Source organism: Pterocles gutturalis, unplaced genomic scaffold (assembly GCF_000699245.1).
Source record: "Pterocles gutturalis isolate BGI_N339 unplaced genomic scaffold, ASM69924v1 scaffold46292, whole genome shotgun sequence".
Classification (NCBI taxonomy): Eukaryota; Metazoa; Chordata; class Aves; order Pterocliformes; family Pteroclidae; genus Pterocles; species Pterocles gutturalis.
In genome coordinates, this window is record NW_010109438.1 from 8,526 (window position 1) to 28,792 (window position 20,267).

Sequence of the window (20,267 nt, forward strand, 5' to 3'; positions counted from 1 at the left end):
CGAGGTGAGGAGGACTGAAGATGATGGAAAGTATGGTGCCGTTTTTCTCAGCCAGGGTCAGACACGCTCAGCGGGGCATTCCCAGGAGCACGCTGCTAACGCAGACAGAGCTGCAACTGCAAATGCTGAGAGTTTGTGCTGGAGATGTGCATCTCCCAGCTGAGTCCCTCAGGCAGCTCTAGCTTTCGGTAACACTCATTTGAGAGCAAACACAGGAAAATCAAGTAAAGGCAGGGTTCTACAGTTTATATCTTTGCGATGAGCCTTGCTGTTGTCATGCTGAGGCTCTGCGGATGGCAGTCTGCACGTTGCCACCAGTGTCTCTGAGAGCCATCTGGTCTTCTGCTTCTTTGTCAGTTTTTACTCTGTCACTACTTTCAGTTAGTACGGTCTTGCAGAGTGAACTTCTCAAATATGGGATGTGGGTTCGGTTTACATTTTTGGCTACTTTGGAGGAGGGACAGGAGGCTTTCTGCATTTTGCTATGAAGAAAAAGTTGAAAAGGCTCACAGTTTTCTGGGCTTTTGGTTTTGTAGGGGTTTGTGTATATTTCCTCCTGTTTTGTGTTATTCTCTCTCTCTCTAAAGTATTGCTTTGCTTATCAGAGCACTTATGTACATATGTGCCTTCTCACCCTCTTGAGCAAGTGGAAGCCAGCATGACTGGTTTTAAGATGGAGCTCTGTCACAGTGCACAGTCAAGTCCCACTTCCCAAGGGGAAGCTGTGCCTGCTGATGTGTCACAGAAGTGCTAGAGCTTATTTGAAACAACAGGTGATTTCCAATAGTAAACGGATCTTCTCTGAAATGACTATATAAGTTCAGGGAAGAGAGTATATATTTTTACTGTTGTGGTTTTGTTTTTTCCATGACTGTAGGAAAATGAAATATTTTAACCTCTGATCTGTCTGATGTCCTGCTGTTCTGAACATTTTTTGTATCACTAAGGCTAAGAGGTTAGCCTGTCGCATAGACATCCCTAGAGAGCCAGGCTGATGTCCTGTTGAGACCTGAGTTAGTCTGGAAGTAGCTTGCAGCCTTTGCTGGACCAGTTACTGGGCTGTCACTCAGCATGATGATCTGTGTGGACCACTTCACCCCCCTTAGGTGGGCTTTGCTGCCCTTGCTTACATTTGTGCTGCTTTACTGCCTGACTGTGGTCACTGTGCCACTGCTGTGAACTTGTCCTCAGCTTGTTTTGGTTTGTCCCTTTGTTGCTGTTATTGAATTCAGTACGGAAAGAGCATTATGAGATGTTCTCCCATAGTGTTTCTGGAAGCTGAAACCCTTTTTGTACATAGGGTGGGTACATAGAGGACCTCCTTGTCATCCCATCCCCAAGTGGCTATAGCTAGGAAAGAGATGGGGTGTATCTTGGTGCCATGTCTATTCTAGGAACTTCTAGATGAACTTAATACTATATTTATGCTGCTGGAGCTGGAAAATAACTTCTGGGCATACAGTGCTGATGGGGAACTAGCTTTTAAGCAGACGTCCAAGTGCAAAAACTGTTTCATTTACCAAACTGCTCAAGAGATGTTCCCACCTTGGAAATACTGAAAGGCGTCTGAACGTGGTCTTGGGTATCCAGCTCTAGGTGGCTCTGCTTGAGCAGGGGGGTTGGACGAGCTGACCTGCAGAGGTCCTTTCCAGCCCTCAACCATTCAACCATTCTGTGATTCTGTGAAAGCCTAGTTTTGGTGTTAAGGGCTTCACACCTAGCCCTTCAACTGAGAGTTTTGTCACCTTCATGCCAATCCATCCTCCTTCTTTCTCCTTCCTTGTTTGTAGCTTGACTTCATGACATGCAACACCAATAGCAGTGGATGGTGTTGTAAACTAATAGTAGCACCCTGAGACACTGTCCTCACCAATGAGCCGAGTGAATTCACTGGCAAGGGCAGAGTGTGTCTACAGCAAGTGACTTTCTCTTGTTACACCTTTGCTTTGCAAATTAATGAGCTTGTATTTAGTGAACGATTACTATTTTACTATAGTACACTAACTTTTTTTTCTCTTGTAGGTATCATTCATTGCAGTAAAATATCATGGCTTTGATTCACATGCAGTCAGATGCGCTTTGTTGTTTTTATAAGTCATTAAATCTCACCGAGGCTGGGGTTCTGTTCTGTTTCCCATGCAGTGCCTGTGGTGTTCGGTTTCCAGTAACACATGGTGTTTATATTCATGACTGGCATTACCGTTGTGATGGTGATAGGGTTTGTGTTTCTTGCCTTGCTTGATTTATGTTGTGGCTGGCGTTCATGGCACGCACATGTCTCAAAATAGAATACGACCCTTTTTTTGTTTTTACATTAGAAGCACCAATGATTTAATTTAGCATTTTGAATAGTCCTGCATTTGCAGGGAAACCTGGCTGTGTCGTGTCCCTCCTTTGATAACTCTGTTAGCTTCAGACATTTAAGGCTGCACTTCAAGACCATTCTCTGTAGGTGTGTGTGGTTTTTAAATGTCTCATGTGGGTTTCCTGCCTCCCACCTTGTCCTTAGGTCTTCCTACTCCTTACATTGTTCTTTGCTTTCTGCCAAGATCTCTCCCCTTCCTGGGCTCTTGCTAAGAACCTTCTCCTTTGCCATCTGAAAGATCCTGTGATGCTTCTGCCTCTGGGTATGTTAGCAGTGCAGTCACAGCAAGGATCACCTGAATTACAGGAGCTAGTTTGAAATCGCCTGTAGTCGTAGGACTCATGGTGCAGTGGGATGGACCTGAGCACAGAGAGTGAAAGCAGCCCAAGCTGGGCAGGCTCACACTGCTGATCTCTGGAGTGGTGCACTGAGGCTTCTGCTGGTACCTGAGCTGCCCATTCATCTTTATCATAACTATTCTGTGAATGCATTATAGACCAAAAAATGGGAAAGCTGAGCTCAGCACTTTGGGAATTTTCTCTTCTTGGCTTAGCAGCTCTTCTCTCCCTTTCACCTTACTCTGCCTTTGCAGCTACGTGAAGCACTCTGCAAAAAGCATCTAGACATCCTGCTCATGGAGGTCTCACAGTCCACAGGTGTGGTGGTGGTTTTGGGAAGGGCCAAGCTCAGGCAGAGGCTGGCATCCCAGTGGCAGCAGCAACTAGAGCTGCATGCCCAGCTTGCCCTGTGCTGCCCATCAGCCCTGGGCTCGTGGAATCAGCAGGAGCCAGCGGCACGGGGATGCTTCAGTCCATGTATCTGCCTTTCCTGCTGTCCTGCCTGGGGCTTGGCAAGAGCAGACAGGTATCAGGCTGGTCCCTATGCAGAGGGGAGGATGGCAGGACCTGGAAGCTACCCAAGCTCCTTTTCATCTTTCATCCCTGTCAGTGTCATGAGCCAGTTAGGGCAACAGGCCCAAAACTGATCTTGCCTTGAACAGCTACGAAATCTTGAGGCAGTCCTTGCTGGAAATAGGAGCTGAAATCAGAGCTTAGGAAAGTATTCACCTCTACCCTGTAACACAATTTGTGGTATTTTCAACCAAAGTTAAACAGAAATAATTTTTTTAAAAAAAGCTTATAAAATGAATGATAACTCTCCTTTTCTTGTCTGTCTTTCCCAGAAATAAACCAGTTTTTTGTCTTTTTGAGGTCATACCCTGGTTACTACTGGACAAAACCCAATCAGATGGTAAATGTGAAAGCAGTGACGGAGTGGAAAATACATCAAGAGCTCTGAAGCCATTACAACATTTTAATTACATGCTAAACTGTTTTTTCCAGAAAGCAGGAGCCTTCCAGATGAAGGGACTGGGACCCAGGCCTGATAATAGTTGCTGACGCCCAGGCTGCAGATTGTGTGGTCAATCCCTTCCAGTCAGCTTCAGCTAATCGTACTTCTAAACCACTGCCTTACTTATCTCATGATATTTTATAGCTATAAAAATTATTCTGTTTGACCTTTTGTTGACCACTGTCATTTACCCCACATTTTGGCACAGCAAAGGCCTATTACTGGCATTGTGCTCCCACCAGCAAGGAAATGCCTTGCCCTCTGAAGACTGACAAATAGTTGGCTTGAGTTGTCCCCTTCATCACAATCATCCATCACCATTGTCCTTTAATAAAATATTTTCATTGTTAAGTGTAGTCTGACATGGAAGACTGAAGTGTGGAGTGAGGACCTAAGGGTAGTGGGGAAGCTGTGTGTTAAGGCACCTAAGTCTGGATGAGGTGTACTGGCAAGACTGGGAGATGCTCTTGCAACATCACTGTGTAGATGTTGTGTGTGAAAGGAGATACAGTGGGCTTTGTTTTTAAAGAAAAGCTCTGACTAAATACAGGATGAGGATCATGTGCTGTTCCATGATGGCTATTGTAAGAGAAATCTACTTTTTTCATAGGTATTTCTGGGCTGTTGGGTAGTTTACAGGGAGAAGACTGAATTTAAGGGGTACTGGGGCTAATGACAAATGGAATAGAAGTGGCGTGGCACACCACCGCGTACACAGGTCCCCGTTCCTCCCTTCCAGGTCATTAGCAGGGTTGGGACCGATAAACCTGGTTGTTGTCTCTGCTGTTGGAGCTGCGGTGCTGGCAGGATTGTGTGGAGGGAACAGATTAGGCAGGAGGAGTAAAATGGGATTTAGTGGCTTTCAGAGCTCTCTGTTGAGGGCAGAGGACAGAGAGGCTTCAGGCTGTGTTCCTGTTTGCAAGGGCTGGTTTCTCTGACAGTCGTGTGTTGTTCTTTCTCCAGTCTCCTGCCACAAATGTGTCTTTCCCCTCTCTGTCTTCAGTTCCCAGATCACTGCTCTGTCTTCTGCCATCTCCCATGTGGTCCTTTCCATACCATGATGAGGTTTTCCATTCCCTGCAGCCCATGTGTCCCAGGCAGTGTCTTCTGATAGCTCAGTGGCATAGCTATATGGCAGCGGAGCAGGTCACACAGCTTCTAAAGCCTGTAGTGGAATATGCCCAGGTGCTGCAACAGGTTCATGTGTTACTTGGATAGCTGACATGGAAAAGAGGCAAAGGGATGGACCATGCAGGTAGATATGTTCATGTTAATCACAAAGTGTGCAAAGACTGAGTCATGCAAAAGACTTAACACGTAACCAATTCTGAGTAGGTTTTCATATAAAGAGCAAAAGACATGTGCCAGATGAAGCTCTTCCCTTTATTGCCAAGTGTCATGTCCATGTTCAAGAGTGAGGAGAGACTTGAAGCATCTAAAAAAATACTTGTCATTCATTCTTTTACTTTAGATAAAACCAAACTTCTTTTTCCTTGACTTCCTTCTCCAAAATAATCACACTGGCTTTGTTGAAATTGTTTCATGCATCCCTGTTTACTCTTTCGGAGAAGCACCTCATGTAGTAAATGCTGTCTTCCTAACAGAGGCATCAGACAATATTAACTATCCAGTATTGCTACTGGCTTATGTGCAGAATGCATTTCTGAGTCCCGTTGTGCAACCTTTCCAGTTTTTATTCTCATAATAAACCCTTTTGTAGTTGCTTGTAATTGTAGTTTTCTAGAATTCGGCCAGATCTGCATGTGGAGCTGCAACTGTGCTGTCCTTGGAAGTGCAAGACAAGGATCAAGATGAAGGAGATAGCTGCCGAATTTGAACAAAGAGCAATTTGCTGGTCACCCATAGAAGGTTACAAGTTTGAGAAAATGTTGTAATCAAGTAGCTTCAATTTGAAAAGGCATAAATCTGTGCTAGGTTGGCTCCATAGGTCTCTGCTGATTACTTCATTTGCCTGGCTGAAAATATTGCTGTGATTTAACTTCTAAGAATGTCTGATCCACTATCTGGCATGACAGTAATAGGGAAAGGAGGGGGCAACCTATAGTCATTTATCCATTAGGATGCTGTCCTAGCACTAATTTTCTGAATCAGGCATGAGGAGGTGGCTCAGGGCACCCCTGTGTAGTATTTTCAAATATACCTATTGCTATCTGAACAGCAGAGTAGCAATTGCTCTATATTCCTATTATAACACACAGCTCTTACTACCTGCATGCAAGCAAAGAGTGTGAACATGTCCACAAGTGAGGAATTTGCAATTTGCCCCATGCTGGAAGAGTAACATGCTTGCAACAAGATACGTTTTGTTACTTCCACAAAAACTGGAGATATTTCCTATTTGTACATTGCATATTAATACGTACTTAAGCTGCTTAGCCAGCAGCAGAGACATCTCTAAGATTTCAGTCGGTTTCAAGTGCATTTCTTTGGGAGGTTTACTTTTGTTTGTAAATATGTGAAATCTTGATTTATTTTGTGTGTGTTTTCTTAAGTGTTTAAAAAATGGCAAAGTATATTTTGATTCGGACATCCCTGCATTCCTCTCTTGTTTTTTTTTTCTTGTACTTTTTAGTTTCAGTCTGACTGACAAAGAAATATTTAATGCAATATGTTTGGTTAATGATTTATTGGAACTGAAATGTAGAAGGAAAATATGAAAAGCATGCCAGAATTGAAATGTGTTTCAGGATTTTTGCAAAAAATGCTTCTGAAAATATTTTTGTTGTCTTTGCTTTCTATCTGAAGACATTGCAGGGAATTCCAACTGAAAACATAGCCTCTGCAATTTGCTTAAAACATGTTGGAGTTTTATTTTACAAAGAAGAAACAATTCCAAAATGCTTGTTAATTTTTAATTAACACTTTTAATTTCTCTTCCTATTCAAGTACAGCTTGATGCAATAATCAACTTCAAAGAAGAAATCAACTGCTTCATAAGTGTTCCTGTATGGAAAATTATGATTTTTATATTTTATTATTTCATGGTAGACCACCACACACAGCTTTGCACTTTTATAGCATCGCAGGAGCCCGTGTCTGCCAAGCCCATGGTACAGGGCAGGGTGCTGCCAGCCACGGGGCTGGGGTGCATGCGCGGAAGCAGATCACCAAAGCGGGAGTGACAGCTGTGGTAGGCAGGTTGGGGTTATTCACTAGGGAGGGATTTTTTTTAGTGGCTGCACTTTGGCAGCGGGGAAAGCGGACAGAGGAGTGTGGATTTTCTGCAGTGGAGTTAAGACACAGGCAATGCTATTGAGCTGAGAGGTTGAGGAATGTGAACAGAATGGGTAAGTGTTGAATTTATAGCTGGGCTAATCTGGTCATTGTGTAGGAGTGCCTCGTTGTTAATGATTGATAGCATTATCAGGCCACCACCAGCTCCCAGCGTACTGTAAATTTTCTGGACATGGGTCAGGGGTGGAGGGATGAAACGCTTGTGGATTTTCTCACCCTTTCTAACCTCTGGAGAGGATGAGGCTGTGCCCCTCAGGGCTTTACATGTGATAGAGGCTGTAGCATAAGGTGGCATTAGGGGTGCTTATCTCGTTGCTGCTATAGAGCTGGGACACTTCTACCTGCGTCCCCATCCCTGGACTTCTACTCCAGAACTTACACAAATATCAGCAAAAAAATTTATGACACTTTCATATTTTTTTTCTCTTTTTTCCCAAGCATCCTCTTTGCAGACATAGAGGGTTTCACAAGTCTGGCCTCCCAGTGCACTGCTCAGGAGCTGGTCATGACGCTGAACGAGCTCTTTGCCAGATTTGATAAGCTAGCAGCTGTAAGTTTTCTATTATAATTCTGATATATTTTTTTCCTGTTGCAAGAATGACATACTGTGCTGGTTCACTGGATTTCTGTAAATATTCACTGCCCTAAAAGGCAAGCTATTGCAAGCATGAGTATACGCTGAATGCTTCTCTCTCCTTTATTATTATCATTATTTTTTTAGGAGAACCACTGTTTACGTATCAAGATCTTGGGTGATTGCTATTACTGTGTGTCTGGGTTGCCGGAAGCAAGAGCTGACCATGCACACTGCTGTGTTGAAATGGGAATGGATATGATAGAGGCCATCTCGTAAGTACCATATTCCCCATGAGAATTTCAGAATGAATAGCAAGTAGATTCTTTTTCCTCTTAGGTCTTCCTTATATTAGTAGCGAGGTAGCCAAAACCAGGGAGGGAGACCAGCTGGAACAAGAAAACAAAATGCAGTAAAGGTTTGGCAGCAGAAGGACAGACACTGAGTCCATTACAGCCATGTGGATATCACAGCTCAGTCTCCTCATGAGAAAGTCAAAGGTTACTGTAGTTACTGGAAGTCTCATTCCAAAGGAGATTTCCAGTCAATTACAGCAATGTGAAATCAGAGGATTAATAATGTTATTGAATTTCAGTCACTCTTCTCTTATCTGTCTTTAAACCAGCTTTTTACTCACCTTACAATTCCTCTGCTAAGGTCTGTCTTCTCTAGTTTAACTAATCCTTCTTCATGTGTCCCTTTTCCAAAAAGGTCAGATTCAAGACTTTCTTGCTTTAGTTAAATTAATTATTGAAGAAAGCCATAAAGTCAGTCTGGCACAGACTGGGACCGATCTGTGGTGCTTTTTACTTTATTTCCACTTACTTCCCCATCTTTATTTTTCATTTTTATATCTGTTTTGAAGTTTTTGCTGCTCCTGAGATCAGACTAGCAATCCAGTGTTTGTCCAGACCATTCCTGTCTTTAGAGAGTAACAAATATGAGACCCATATCTAGTTATATCACTTGGAGGATTGCAGACAATGTTGAATATTGTTTGCATTGGACATGAGCTTTCACAAGCCAATTCTTTTAGAATTCAGGGAGGGAAGATAAATTGGGTCATCCTGAGTGCATGCAAGTTTAGGCACAGAATTCAGTCGGTTTCGGATGGTAACTGAGCTGACCTTAATGTCTACACCATCCTTGCTGCACAGAGGCTCTGCTTCTTTTTCCCTTCTCTTCTAGTTTTTTTATTTTGTGAAAGCATCTTCTGAAGTATCAGTAGCAACAACAGAGAAGTAGAAGATCTCTATGCAGTTCTGTTCTCATTCCATTCAGTAAATTGACGGAGTTTCCACTTCGTGTTCATAAAAACTAGAGCTACCTGTTTGCTGAGCTTGATACAGTACATATTTATCATATAAATTTGTGCAAGGACATGAATACCCACCCACACTGTTCAGCCTTGTTTTCATAACGTAGATACATAGTTTGAAAAGCAGTGTTTTCACCCAGCAGACCCCATTCAAAGAGTAGAGTGCAGCATTCCCTTGCTTTGTACAGAGTACACTGTCAAGACTTCCTACCTTTCATTTCCTGGTTTTAAACTCTGCTGCTTTGCTCCAGTCTCCTTTTGGAGTTTGTATGCAAAACACAAAATAAAAGGAGTTGCAACTCGTTTTCAGTAGCCCTTGAAAGGATGCTGTTTCTTCCAGGTGAAGTACAATTTAGCGGCAGGTCTTGTCAAACACAAGAAAGCAGCAGCAATTCTTAGCCACCAGCCTTACAAAGAAGACACTGTACATTGCCCAGAAAAGTCTCACTTTCTGCTGTAGTTGTTGGCCTGATGAAATCCAGAGACCTTGACCCGTTGCTGTGTAATCCCCCAAAACGCTGAGTAACACCAGGATGTCTAGACTTCATTGACTAACTGCAACACACATTACCTTGAAATAAACATGGAGCTGAAGTGCACTCAGTGTTTGTTTACCAATAGCTCATCAGCAGCCTTTAAAACTTGTTTCCCACTTGATGTATGATAAATGCATTTAACAGTCTTATCTCTTAATAAGTCTGGAAGGTGACTCTGTTCTCACTACCCCAGCTTCCCCCCCACATCCTCTTCCCCTAAGGATCAAGATAAGAGGTTTCACAATTAAGGTAACCAATAGCTACTGAACATTTGATTGCAGGTTTCACCAGCACTGGGCCCTGCTCATAGCCTGATTTCATCTGGGCACAATAACAGCAGGGAGTGTTACCCCAGATCAGAAAGAAAGAATGATACTCGTTGTACTACTGGTATAAATTAACTTTTTTTTAAAAAAAGAAAGGTAACAAGGGTTATTTCATTTGACTATAAAGGATAACCAAAGTCTTTTGTTTGATGCAAAGTCTGGAGAAAGTCACCTTCACATCAACAACTCTGCTGGGAGAAGTTCCCTGGTCTCGTATCAGTAACATGGCTTGGCAGAGGGCGCAGTGGGGTTTCTAGCACGCGTGCAGCACGTTCTTCCTCGCTCCCCAGTTCTGTATCCACACCACAAGGTGTTGTCCTTGCAAGGGTTATGGCCACAGCTGCATTTTCATTACCCCGGTTCCTGCTGCTTTCCCAAGTGTTGTGGTTGGAGATTTTTCAGTTCGTAAGCCTGTGGCACCTTACCCATATGTAGCTTCCCTTCCCTGCTAGAGAATCTCTGCTGCTTATTAGTAAAAATAATGAATGTCACTTCAGCGAGTAGATAGTGAAACATAAGATAGGGAGTGTAAGGAAAAAGGAACTGTAAGAGGGTAAAAGCTACTTAAATGAGAAGTCATCTTGAGCAGCCTTTTAAGGGGCATATTACACTGTGAGGAGTGAACTACAGTCCAGAATTGGTCTATTTTTAAACATTCATTTTCATTAATAACTGAAGCATAAATATTAAATCTGTGTTGATGTTAGGAAGACGGGAGGACTTACTGTCCAGAGGATGTTATCTAAAAAGGACTAGATGAATCTGAAAACCAAAGAGATTGAAATCTGATAGGTATAATGTACAACTTCGTGCTACAAGAAACAACTCAAAGGAAAGGACTATGCTGCCTGTAAAACATGGACAATCTGGGAATGAAGTGATCAGCAATAACAAGAAGCAGAGTTGTTCTGATGGCCTCATCAAGACTTTCCCCTACCCACATTCCTAAATATATTTTCCATGTGAACAGCTCTTGAAGTTAACTTTTGCCCTAAAAGGCCAAAACCCACAAAGAATTCCAGCAGTCATTTTGGGAGTAAGCAGAGCATCCAAAACCTCATTAAAATCAGAGCTTGAGTATTTGTAGCTGCCTGTTTGGAGGGACTGCAGTAGATGTGGTTCTCTGGTTTTGCTGCTCTGACTGCAGCTGTAAGACTGTTCAAGGTTTCCAGCTGCAGTGAGGTATTTCGCACACATATCGTATTTCATCTGTGGAAGACATGATGCCTGGTGCCATACAGACAAATTAAAATCTCTGAAATCATTTCCTTTTTCTCTTTGCAACATGTTATTACTCTTAATGAGGCTGAGTATTGGCAGGTTATGTCCAGCATTGGTATGGAAATCAGAGACCAGCACTTTATTCCTTTTACTGCCCCAAAGATTATTTTTTTAATGAGTTTGCGACTTGACCATGAGTTCAGAGTACATGGATTTACTCTAACGGCTCCCCTTTCTAATCAGTGCTCTGCTTGGCCAGCCAGGCCATTGAAAAGCAGTGCAGCCACTCTGGTTTTGTTGTCCTCTGTGTATGAGCAGCACTGTGGGTATGCGTGAATAATATATGGGTCATTATGGATTTTTGTGTTGTGGGTGCAAGTTTGTACCACTGACTACAGCCATGCAGTTCTTAGTGATGTCCTTTTTTCCCATACCTCTTTTCAGATTAGTCCGGGAGGTGACAGGAGTAAATGTCAACATGAGGGTTGGAATCCACAGCGGGAGAGTTCACTGCGGGGTCTTGGGCCTTAGGAAGTGGCAGTTTGATGTGTGGTCCAACGATGTTACGTTAGCCAACCACATGGAAGCAGGAGGCAAAGCTGGGTAAGTTACTTCAAAGCTGTCACATTAATCCGTGTGTTGTTTTGTGTCCGACATGTCACAGCGAGGTGGAGAAGTGGGGGAAGGAGGTTCAGAGAGTCTGTATGTCTGCTGTAAAATGAACTGTGGGTGCAGTGTTTTTAGCGTGTGTCTACTGTTTGTTCAATGTGTAAGATGCTTACTGTGAACACCTCTCTCTTTAAGAAGATGCCTCCTGACCTGCTTCATTTAAAATAGATTGAACTCCTGTACTACATCTGCAAGAGTAGTGACGTGGCTAAATAAGTTGGGTTTTGTTACTTGCTTGTTCCAGTACATGGAACCTGTCACTGACAGGCGCTGCCTTTTCAGGTGATAATTTTCCAAGCCTACAAAACTGGCTTGTCTTTTGTCTCATTCAAGGCGCATCCACATAACTAAAGCAACCCTGAACTATCTCAATGGAGACTACGAGGTGGAGCTGGGCTTTGGAGGGGAACGCAATGCTTATCTGAAGGAGCACAGTATTGAGACCTTCTTGATTGTACGGTGCAGCCAGAAACGGGTAAGACTAAACAAACTAATTAAGGTTTTAGATACTTTCAATAACTAGATGGTCTCCAAGAAACCAAAGTAGAGTGAACGCTAGCCTTTTGCGTGCATAGAAGGGAATGTAGCCACCTTCTACATAAGGTTTCTGCACCAAGTACTTTCTAGTTCTAGCAAAGAAACTGTCCTGACTTGTTTTCAAAATATTTTTTAAGAATATTGTTAATATCTGTATGTATTTTTTCAATTAAATTTGATACTTGTACAAGTTCTTAAAGCAATAGATTAAAACCACAAATGTCTCTTCTCTGTCAGATTATAGACAGAAGTGTTTTTGTCCACCTGCTCACCATATTGCCGTGAACATAAAGACAGAGCAGTTCTTGTCATTACTTTTCAGCCTCTGTTTCTGAAGATGGGAAAATCTGGCCCACTGTAATGATGGATGATCACTGTGACAGTGGGATGAGATCATACCTACTACTACAACATGGGTCAAACTGCACAAAATAAGGCTATTAGGGCATATTACTGACTTGAACTTGAGTCAAGTCAAACTCAGGTGGACTTGAGCCAATATATCTTCTTATTGTGACACTGCCAGTAACAGAAAATAGGTTGATGTTATCACTAATTTGTATTCTTTTAAATAATGGTAAACTGTAATATTAGAAAAGGACCTTTTTGATCATCTAGTTGAGCCTAGCCAGTAGAATTTCTCATAAGTAATTTCTGCGCTATAGACACTACTTAGCTACTCACAATATGGGGAAGCAAAAAAGATTGGCCTGAACTGAAAATAATTTCAAATATTTCTGAATCTAAGACCAATTAAACCTTCCCATAGGTGTAAATATGAATACCATGAGAATAAATGAATTAGTGTTTGTAACATGTTCCAATAGCATGATTGATTTGAATAACTAACACCTATACAGAAATACTTTGCTACTATTGCCTCATATCCTGAGAGAATGGGAGCCTCAAATCTCCTTAATGGATATTGTGTAAAAAATCTCTAAGAAAATCCCTTATCATCTACTAAAGAGAGAAGCTGATGTTTTGGTTTCTATCTGCTCCTAAAATAAATCTCATTAACAATTGTCAATCTTCAAAAGAGGATTAGAGCTTGCGGTGCAAGATTATTGTTTCCTGAACATCACTGCCTGTCAGTGGGCCAGCTGATGTTTATACCTAAACCACTTCTTCTTTGCTGGGTAGAATAAAGAACACAAACCAAAATACCCTTATGGTCAAGCCTCATCTCTTGGAATGGAGAAGCTATATTGACTTCTTAAGTTGTCTGCCTGTTCTTGCGGAGAACTGAAAGTTTCTCTGGAGACAAGAGGAAGACCTAAGATCAGGATTCTGCTCCTTGCTGGTGTAGACAAAAGACTCAAAAATAGAGACACAGAGCATTTGGGACTTGATTTCATATTTGAACAGAGGGCTGTCTTTTTAACTGGGAGACTGGACAGAGACTCAGGAGAGATGTAGATTCCATTCCAGACTTAGATTTTGAGGAACTTGTATTTTTGTGCCTTGATTTTCCATGGTAAAATAAAATGGGTTCTCCTTCCTCATTCTTTCACTGCTTTATATGTATTTATTGCAGCTCTGTTACACAGTGTAGCCCTTAGCTGAAGTCTCTGGGCCCTACTATAATGCTGCTCTAACATGCTGCATCCCAGAGTAGCAAAGAATTGCAGACGTGTATGGCCTATGTAATTGTTGTGCTAAATTGAAACAGAGAAACTGCTACCCAAGGTGATGGATATTAGTGTTTAGAGTTTGAGGGGCTCATGGTTTGCCCATACTGCTGCAACTTTCTTGCTCCCATAGCCATTTTTTATCCCTTTATGAATACTTTAAAGTTCCCTCCCTCTTTAGAAACTCATTATTTCACATAATATGAAGATCCAAAGTGAGAAAAGCTTTCTCCCATAATCAGCTCAGTCAGTCTTGAATATTTTGCTCGATGCTAGACAAAGTTCTAGCACTTCACTTTTTCCTTCCATTTCTGTTTGATTTTAATGACTTCTTGTGATGTATTTAGCCAGGTTTTCAGTTCAGTCTATTCCAGTAATGGCCATAAAATATTCACCTAACTTAGTAATGGGTTCCTGTGAGTCGTGTCTGGGTCGGTGCTGTCCTCACACACAAGGCACAGGATTTGCATTGACCTCCGAGCAGGTGCATAGTTGACCCAAGTAACTGTTTGCCTGAGCTATTCCTCAGTTCACACAGGCAGACTTGAATTTTATGAATACCTGGTCCATCGGTTCCACAGCCACAGAAACCCAACAATGCCAGGAGTTATGATGAATGTGTAAAATGTAGCGGCATCTGCTTCATACCCTTTTTACTTACTGTTGCCATGGGGAGCCATAACTTTAAATTTCCTGTCTTTTTTTGTTTATTTGACTTTTTCATTGTGTTAATGCCATTTCTTTGGCACAGAGTAAATGGGAGGAACATTTATTTAATGTTTTTGTTCCAGGAACTCAGACTAGCTTCTTCTTTGAAAATAGGGTTTTTTCCCTTCCTAAGGATGCTGTTCACTGGAATATATTTATTTGAGTTTTAGGGGAAAAAAAGCTAGATTCTGATCACTCAGTCTTTAAATAACATCTCTAGAGATGAAAATGTAGTCCTTGTTTTCTATCTGGTACACAGAAGAGTTGTTGTATATCGAAAAAGAATAAACGGCAAAGTTTTAAAATCCAGTCTGTTTACGTTTCTCCCTCCTCATTTTTACCTCCAGATCCACTTTCACCTTTCGTTTGCCCTGTCCTGTGATGCTGCTGCTCTTGTGGGTGAGCAATTGCCTGTGAAGAAGGCAGTGCTCAGATACTCCAGAGCAGTGCAGGAGTCTCTTTTATTATTGTAGTGTTACATTCCCCTAGATAAAAGTGTTTATGGGTTTTTTTGAAAGCATAGCTCCAAAGTTCCAAATTTATTTTCCTTGTGTTTGCTTTCAATTCCTTAAGCTAGGGTTTTTATAATTAAAATATAAAACAGTCTTAATTGTGTGAGATACAAAGGATGCCATGCACTTCATTGTCATGTGAACCTATAAATACACACATATACATATATATATATAAGTATTTATATATATATATAAAGTAATTGTTGTCATAAAATTAGCAGGCTCCACAGTGAAGGTCTGTTGAATTTTTTGCTGGGGTTTGTTTGCCCCCGTTAGTGCTAACAGTGGGCTGCTCTAAAACCTGATTGCTCTGGTTGTCTGGTGTCTGCTGTCAGACAGCGATTGTATCCGCTTTCTCCCTCTCAGCCTTTTTTCTCCTGGCACAAACTCTTCTAATATATTCTCACAATGAAGAAGAGACAAGCACAAGCTCTCACAGCAAGCTCTTCATTTTCGTGATCATCAAAGGAAACCTTTACCTTTTACATAGTTGCATTATCTTGGTGTCTGATATTTATTCCGTGATGAACTGATGTGATTCCTGATAGTGAAGTGAAGTTTCTGACTGTAATCTCTAAGTGAATGATCATGCATTTTGTGCACTTGAATGTCTCAGATCCCATTTCAACTATGTCAGTCCTCAAACGTCAGGTGCTAATACTCCCTTTTTTCTTATCTATTAAATACTACCTCTGCCTCTTCTGTCATTGCTACACTTGGTGCCAGATGTGACAAGAAAATCTGCCCCAAGACTAATCATTGAGTAACTCTGCTAGTAACTTTCATCCAGCTTAATACTTCCTGATTCAAAACCGTCTCTTGCCATTTCACTGGAAACCAGCTCTTTGCCCAGCTTTGTGTTCCTCATCTGTCTTAGCCATTAGACTCCAGCACTGCACTCTCTCAGATGCTCTATGGAAAAAACAAGGCCAGTGAGAGCTACTGTATTTTTTCTGTTCAGAAGAACTTGGATGCTCTCGAGGCTATTAATCCAAGCCCAGCATTTGCTGCTCTGCAAGTTCTGTGTCATGATCCCTGACTAAATAGTTATTAAAAGGATCTGTTACCAGAACTGAAATTGCAGTTGACAGTTTTCTTTATGACTTCAGCACATCACACTTAAGTTTTGCTTCCAGCTTAGTAGTTTTCCATTTATAACCCTACACTTACGATCCCTCTTCTCTTTTGCCTCTGCTGTGGCAATCTGTGATTATCTGAAGAGAAAGAATCTGTTCCTTCAGTTCTAGAGTCATGTAGATTTTTAAGTTTTTGTTATCCTCACATGATATAGGGTGACTCAGAGGGCTGAAGCACCTCCCATACGAGGAGAGGCTGAGAGAGTTGGGGTTGTTCAGCCCGGAGAAGAGAAGGCTCCGGGGAGACCTTAGAGCAGCCTTCTTAAGCAGAGTGCTTAAGGGGGCTACAGGAGAGATGGGCAGGCACTCTTGATCTGGGAGTGTAGCAACAGGAGAAGCGGTAATGGCTTTAAGCTGAAAGAGGGTAGATTTAGATTAGATAGTAGGAGGAAGTTTTTTACTGCGAAGGTGGTGAGGCATTGGAACAGGCTGCCCAGAGAAGCTGTGGATGCCCCATCCCTGGAGGTGTTCAAGGCCAGGCTGGATGAGGCTTTGAGCAACGTGGGCTAGTGGGAGGTGTCCCTGCCCATGGCAGGGGGATGGAATTAGATGATCTTTAAGGTCCTTTCCAACCCAAACCATTCCATGATTCTATGACTTACACAGGGTGACCTCTGTCCTTGTTCAGTATTTTTCTCATTTGTTTGGATAAGTGTTTCTAAGGGATTTAATAACTTAGCATGAAAGAAATACAGGAGTTCTCCAAGGAGACCTTTGCCTTTCCTTCATTACTGGCTTTGCATCTTCATTCTTTATCTGAAAGATTGTATTTCCAGATGAACAGTGAATTATCAGCTAGAATTACCAATACTGTTACCTAGATCTTTACTGATTCCCAGACTTAACCCTGAGGCATTGTAGTGAACTACCCAGCACTACTCAGTACTATGTCTTTATCCTTCTACGGAGTGGTTTTGCTTCATTCTTGTTATACTTTTTTTTTTTTTAAGTGTACCCTGAAGACTGTAGCATTCCTAACACACAACTCTGTACCTCCACCTCCACAACTTTTATATCTGTCCTTCTGCATTTTATTCAAAACACCTGTCCCAGTCGTTACAGCTATCCTATCACATCCCTGCTGTTCCTACGGTACTCAGTTTAATTATTGTTGTAGTATCCAGTAGTCCCAGTTCTTGTGCTGCCCCAGTTTCTGGAGTTTCTACAAGAGCGCGTCACTTGGTGGTTGTTGGCAACTTTCTGCTCTTCTTTGTGATCAGGTGCTGCACTAGTTTGCAGAACCATCACAACTACTCTTCTCATCACTTCTAATCATAGATGTAAGTTTTATGAGAAGGGTGGAAAAGTATGTGTTTGGAGGAGTGGGGAACAGGTGAATAGGATTTTAACATTTAGCTTTTTTAGTTTTATTGTCCTCAACATTGTCACAAGTCTGGGGAAATGCTTTTCTTTGAGCACAAGTGGAAACAAAATGTGACTGTCAACAGATGAGCAATACTGCTGACTAAACACACTGTGCTGAGTGCATACTGTCGGCAAACTGAAAAGATGTTTATTTTTTTCTAATGTCTTTCAATTGCAGTAAACATGGATGTTTCTTTTAACAATAGCAGGTACACAACAGTTTCACAAAGGATTGTTGATGGTGGCCTTAAAACAGCTCAACAAAACTTTGGCTGTAACTCCTAGAAAAACAATTCTCATTCTTTTCTAAATAATGTCCTGGAACTCCATCCAGCTGAAGAAACAAAATAGTCCTTTAAATGTTGTGCATGTGACTCTCCTAAAACACAATCAATCTAGAGTGATGATTCCTCAATTTAACAAATTCAATCACAGCTCAGCAGGGTTCCCCTCATGTAGATTTATGAAGGCAATGGTTTGGAGCATGGAGCACTGCAAGAAGTGTAATTCAGATATCAATAGGACTTCGAGACAATTGAAAGAATAATATGTAGCTGAATCTGAAATGGCTGATCCATGCTCAGATTTCACGGCTTTGTTGCGGTGATAGTGATCAATATGTTGGAAAATCCTATCACACACTAAAGAAGTAACAGGCGTTCTTGATACAATTGATAAGTATAAGAAAATCACAGCTATTTCTGCAGTCTTGCTGCAGCATTACTTTAGCTCAGTGTGTGGGAACTGGTAGTGGGAACATAATAAAACCTCTGGGAATAAGATTTACAGTCTCTTTGTGACTCCAGATTAGAAGAGTTCCCACAACAGCTTTCTGGAGTTTAACCGCTTTAAATGTGAAAAACTCATCGCTGTCAGAAACTTTTGCACCTGCTCCTGTTGTTGGTAGTACCTGTAATGAGTAGGACTGAAAGGTATCATCTCTTCCTTTTCCTTATTCTTCTTTCCAATTTTGTTATGCCTTAGGTGATCCTGTGTGCAAGCTGTCCTCATGCTGTCACTTAGCCAGGAAGAAACAGAGGAGGGATCCTCATAAATTTCCACAGAGGAGCTGTGATCCTTCTAATCCCTTATTTTTGAGTTTGTTATTATCATCACCCCCTGAACAAGTCATTTTTCAGAAATTAAATTAGCTCAACTTTTAAAAATATCGTGTTTTAAAAAAACTGTTTTTGAATAAGTATTGATCGAAGTCCTATAGTACCAGGTAACATAGTAGGCACAGTATATAATGTGGGAAACGAAAAATCCACTATGCTTGTATATATCTGTGTTTTAATCTGATTGGAAATATTGCTGAAACATAGTTCACAACCCAGTGGAAAGCTTCAACAGGGGGTGGGGGGAAATACTGCCAGAGTGCATGTAGCCATGGAAAATTTATGGTGCCTGACCTCATGGTTAGAAATTATCTCAGAACTATATATTTACCTGTTTGTCCCTCCCTTACCTCTACCCAGAGGTGTCAGTAAACATGCATGAGGTCTTTTATTCCCTTTGAATTAATCAAGTGACGCTTCAGAGTCACTAGCACCCGGTGGAAGAATCACTCACTGTCTGAGAGGGGTTAGTACATCTGCTTGGTTTTTTGGCATTAAGACTTTTCTCAAATTCTAACCAAATTTACTAACTCATGGGGGGAAACCTCCTGTATGTATCTTTTATCATCTCTTGATGTAAAGGCATTTCCAATGTAACCAAACAGCTTTGCTTTTATAGGTTCCCAGACTAGTTTCAGCATCTGGGTTTTTTGATTCCTTTTGGTTGAAAACCCTTCACTAAGTTGTAATAAAATGGATTGACAGTGTCACTTCTGTTATTGAAAACAATACATATTTGCTTGGAGATAATAAAACTGTCTTTTCTACTAGTTTTCTGACATCATAACATAGAAGAAAGAAGCAAAGCTGTGACAAAGGTTGCATAACTGAAAAAACACAAGAAAGTGTTACAAATGGTGGCAGAGACCATAAAGAGCACTGACTTTTAAAAAACAAAACCTCAAACCAACTCAAATCTGGTCATCAGCGTTGCATCACATTAGTGTATTTTTAGAAACATTTAAAACACAGCTCTCCTGGAGGTTATCCAGTGGCTCTGTCATGATTGCTCATGTGAAATTCATCTGGTTCCAAGTGCTGGAGTTTTCAGCTCTTGCAGATGAAACAGCAGTGGGTTCAATGTGGGCAAGAGGAGACATGGGAGGCACTTGCTCTCCTGGGGGTGTGCAATGTGGGAGCACGTACGGTTGTCCCCAGCATTAGGTTTGCTCCCACTGAGTTTCCTTGAGATCCTACACTTGTCATCCTGGCTGGGTGGAAAAAGATCTTTGCTGGCAGCCCAGGGCGGCAGTGACTGCTGCTGCTTACTGTCACGGGGCCAGTCGGGTGTCCGGCACAGGGCTTCTGTAGCACCGTGTCCCCTAGTGGCCCAAAGCCTGCAGCACTACATTCCTGGGAACGTTTGGTGCCTGTGTGGTGAGCTTGTGGTCTCATGGGAAATGTCATCATAGCTGTCTCTTTTTTCCAAGAAAAGAAAAGATGATTTCCCATGCTTGTCAATCAGGCAGTTTCCCCAGCACTGAATTTTAACACACTTTAAAAAATTTATTTAAAAAGAAAGAATTTAAGGCAGCATAACACTTGACATTTAACTCTCTGGTTACCATGGAAATAACACCAGGTATTTTGCAAATCCTGACAGGTACAAGTTCCAGTGAATAGCGGGTAATCAAAGTAAA

General features: G+C 41.7%; 1 protein-coding gene across 1 annotated transcript in view; it reads left to right on the plus strand.

Moving 5' to 3' along the window:
* Positions 1–7,411: 7,411 nt before the first annotated feature.
* The window catches only part of ADCY5 (adenylate cyclase 5), a gene marked incomplete at its 5' end in the record, with an annotated part of 57,077 nt that continues 44,221 nt past the window's right edge, over positions 7,412–20,267 (plus strand). Inside the window, 4 exons of the mRNA XM_010072969.1 lie at positions 7,412–7,523; positions 7,695–7,822; positions 11,393–11,551; positions 11,951–12,092. Of these exons, the coding sequence (XP_010071271.1) occupies positions 7,412–7,523; positions 7,695–7,822; positions 11,393–11,551; positions 11,951–12,092 (541 nt within the window). The remainder of the gene's footprint in view (positions 7,524–7,694; positions 7,823–11,392; positions 11,552–11,950; positions 12,093–20,267) is intronic.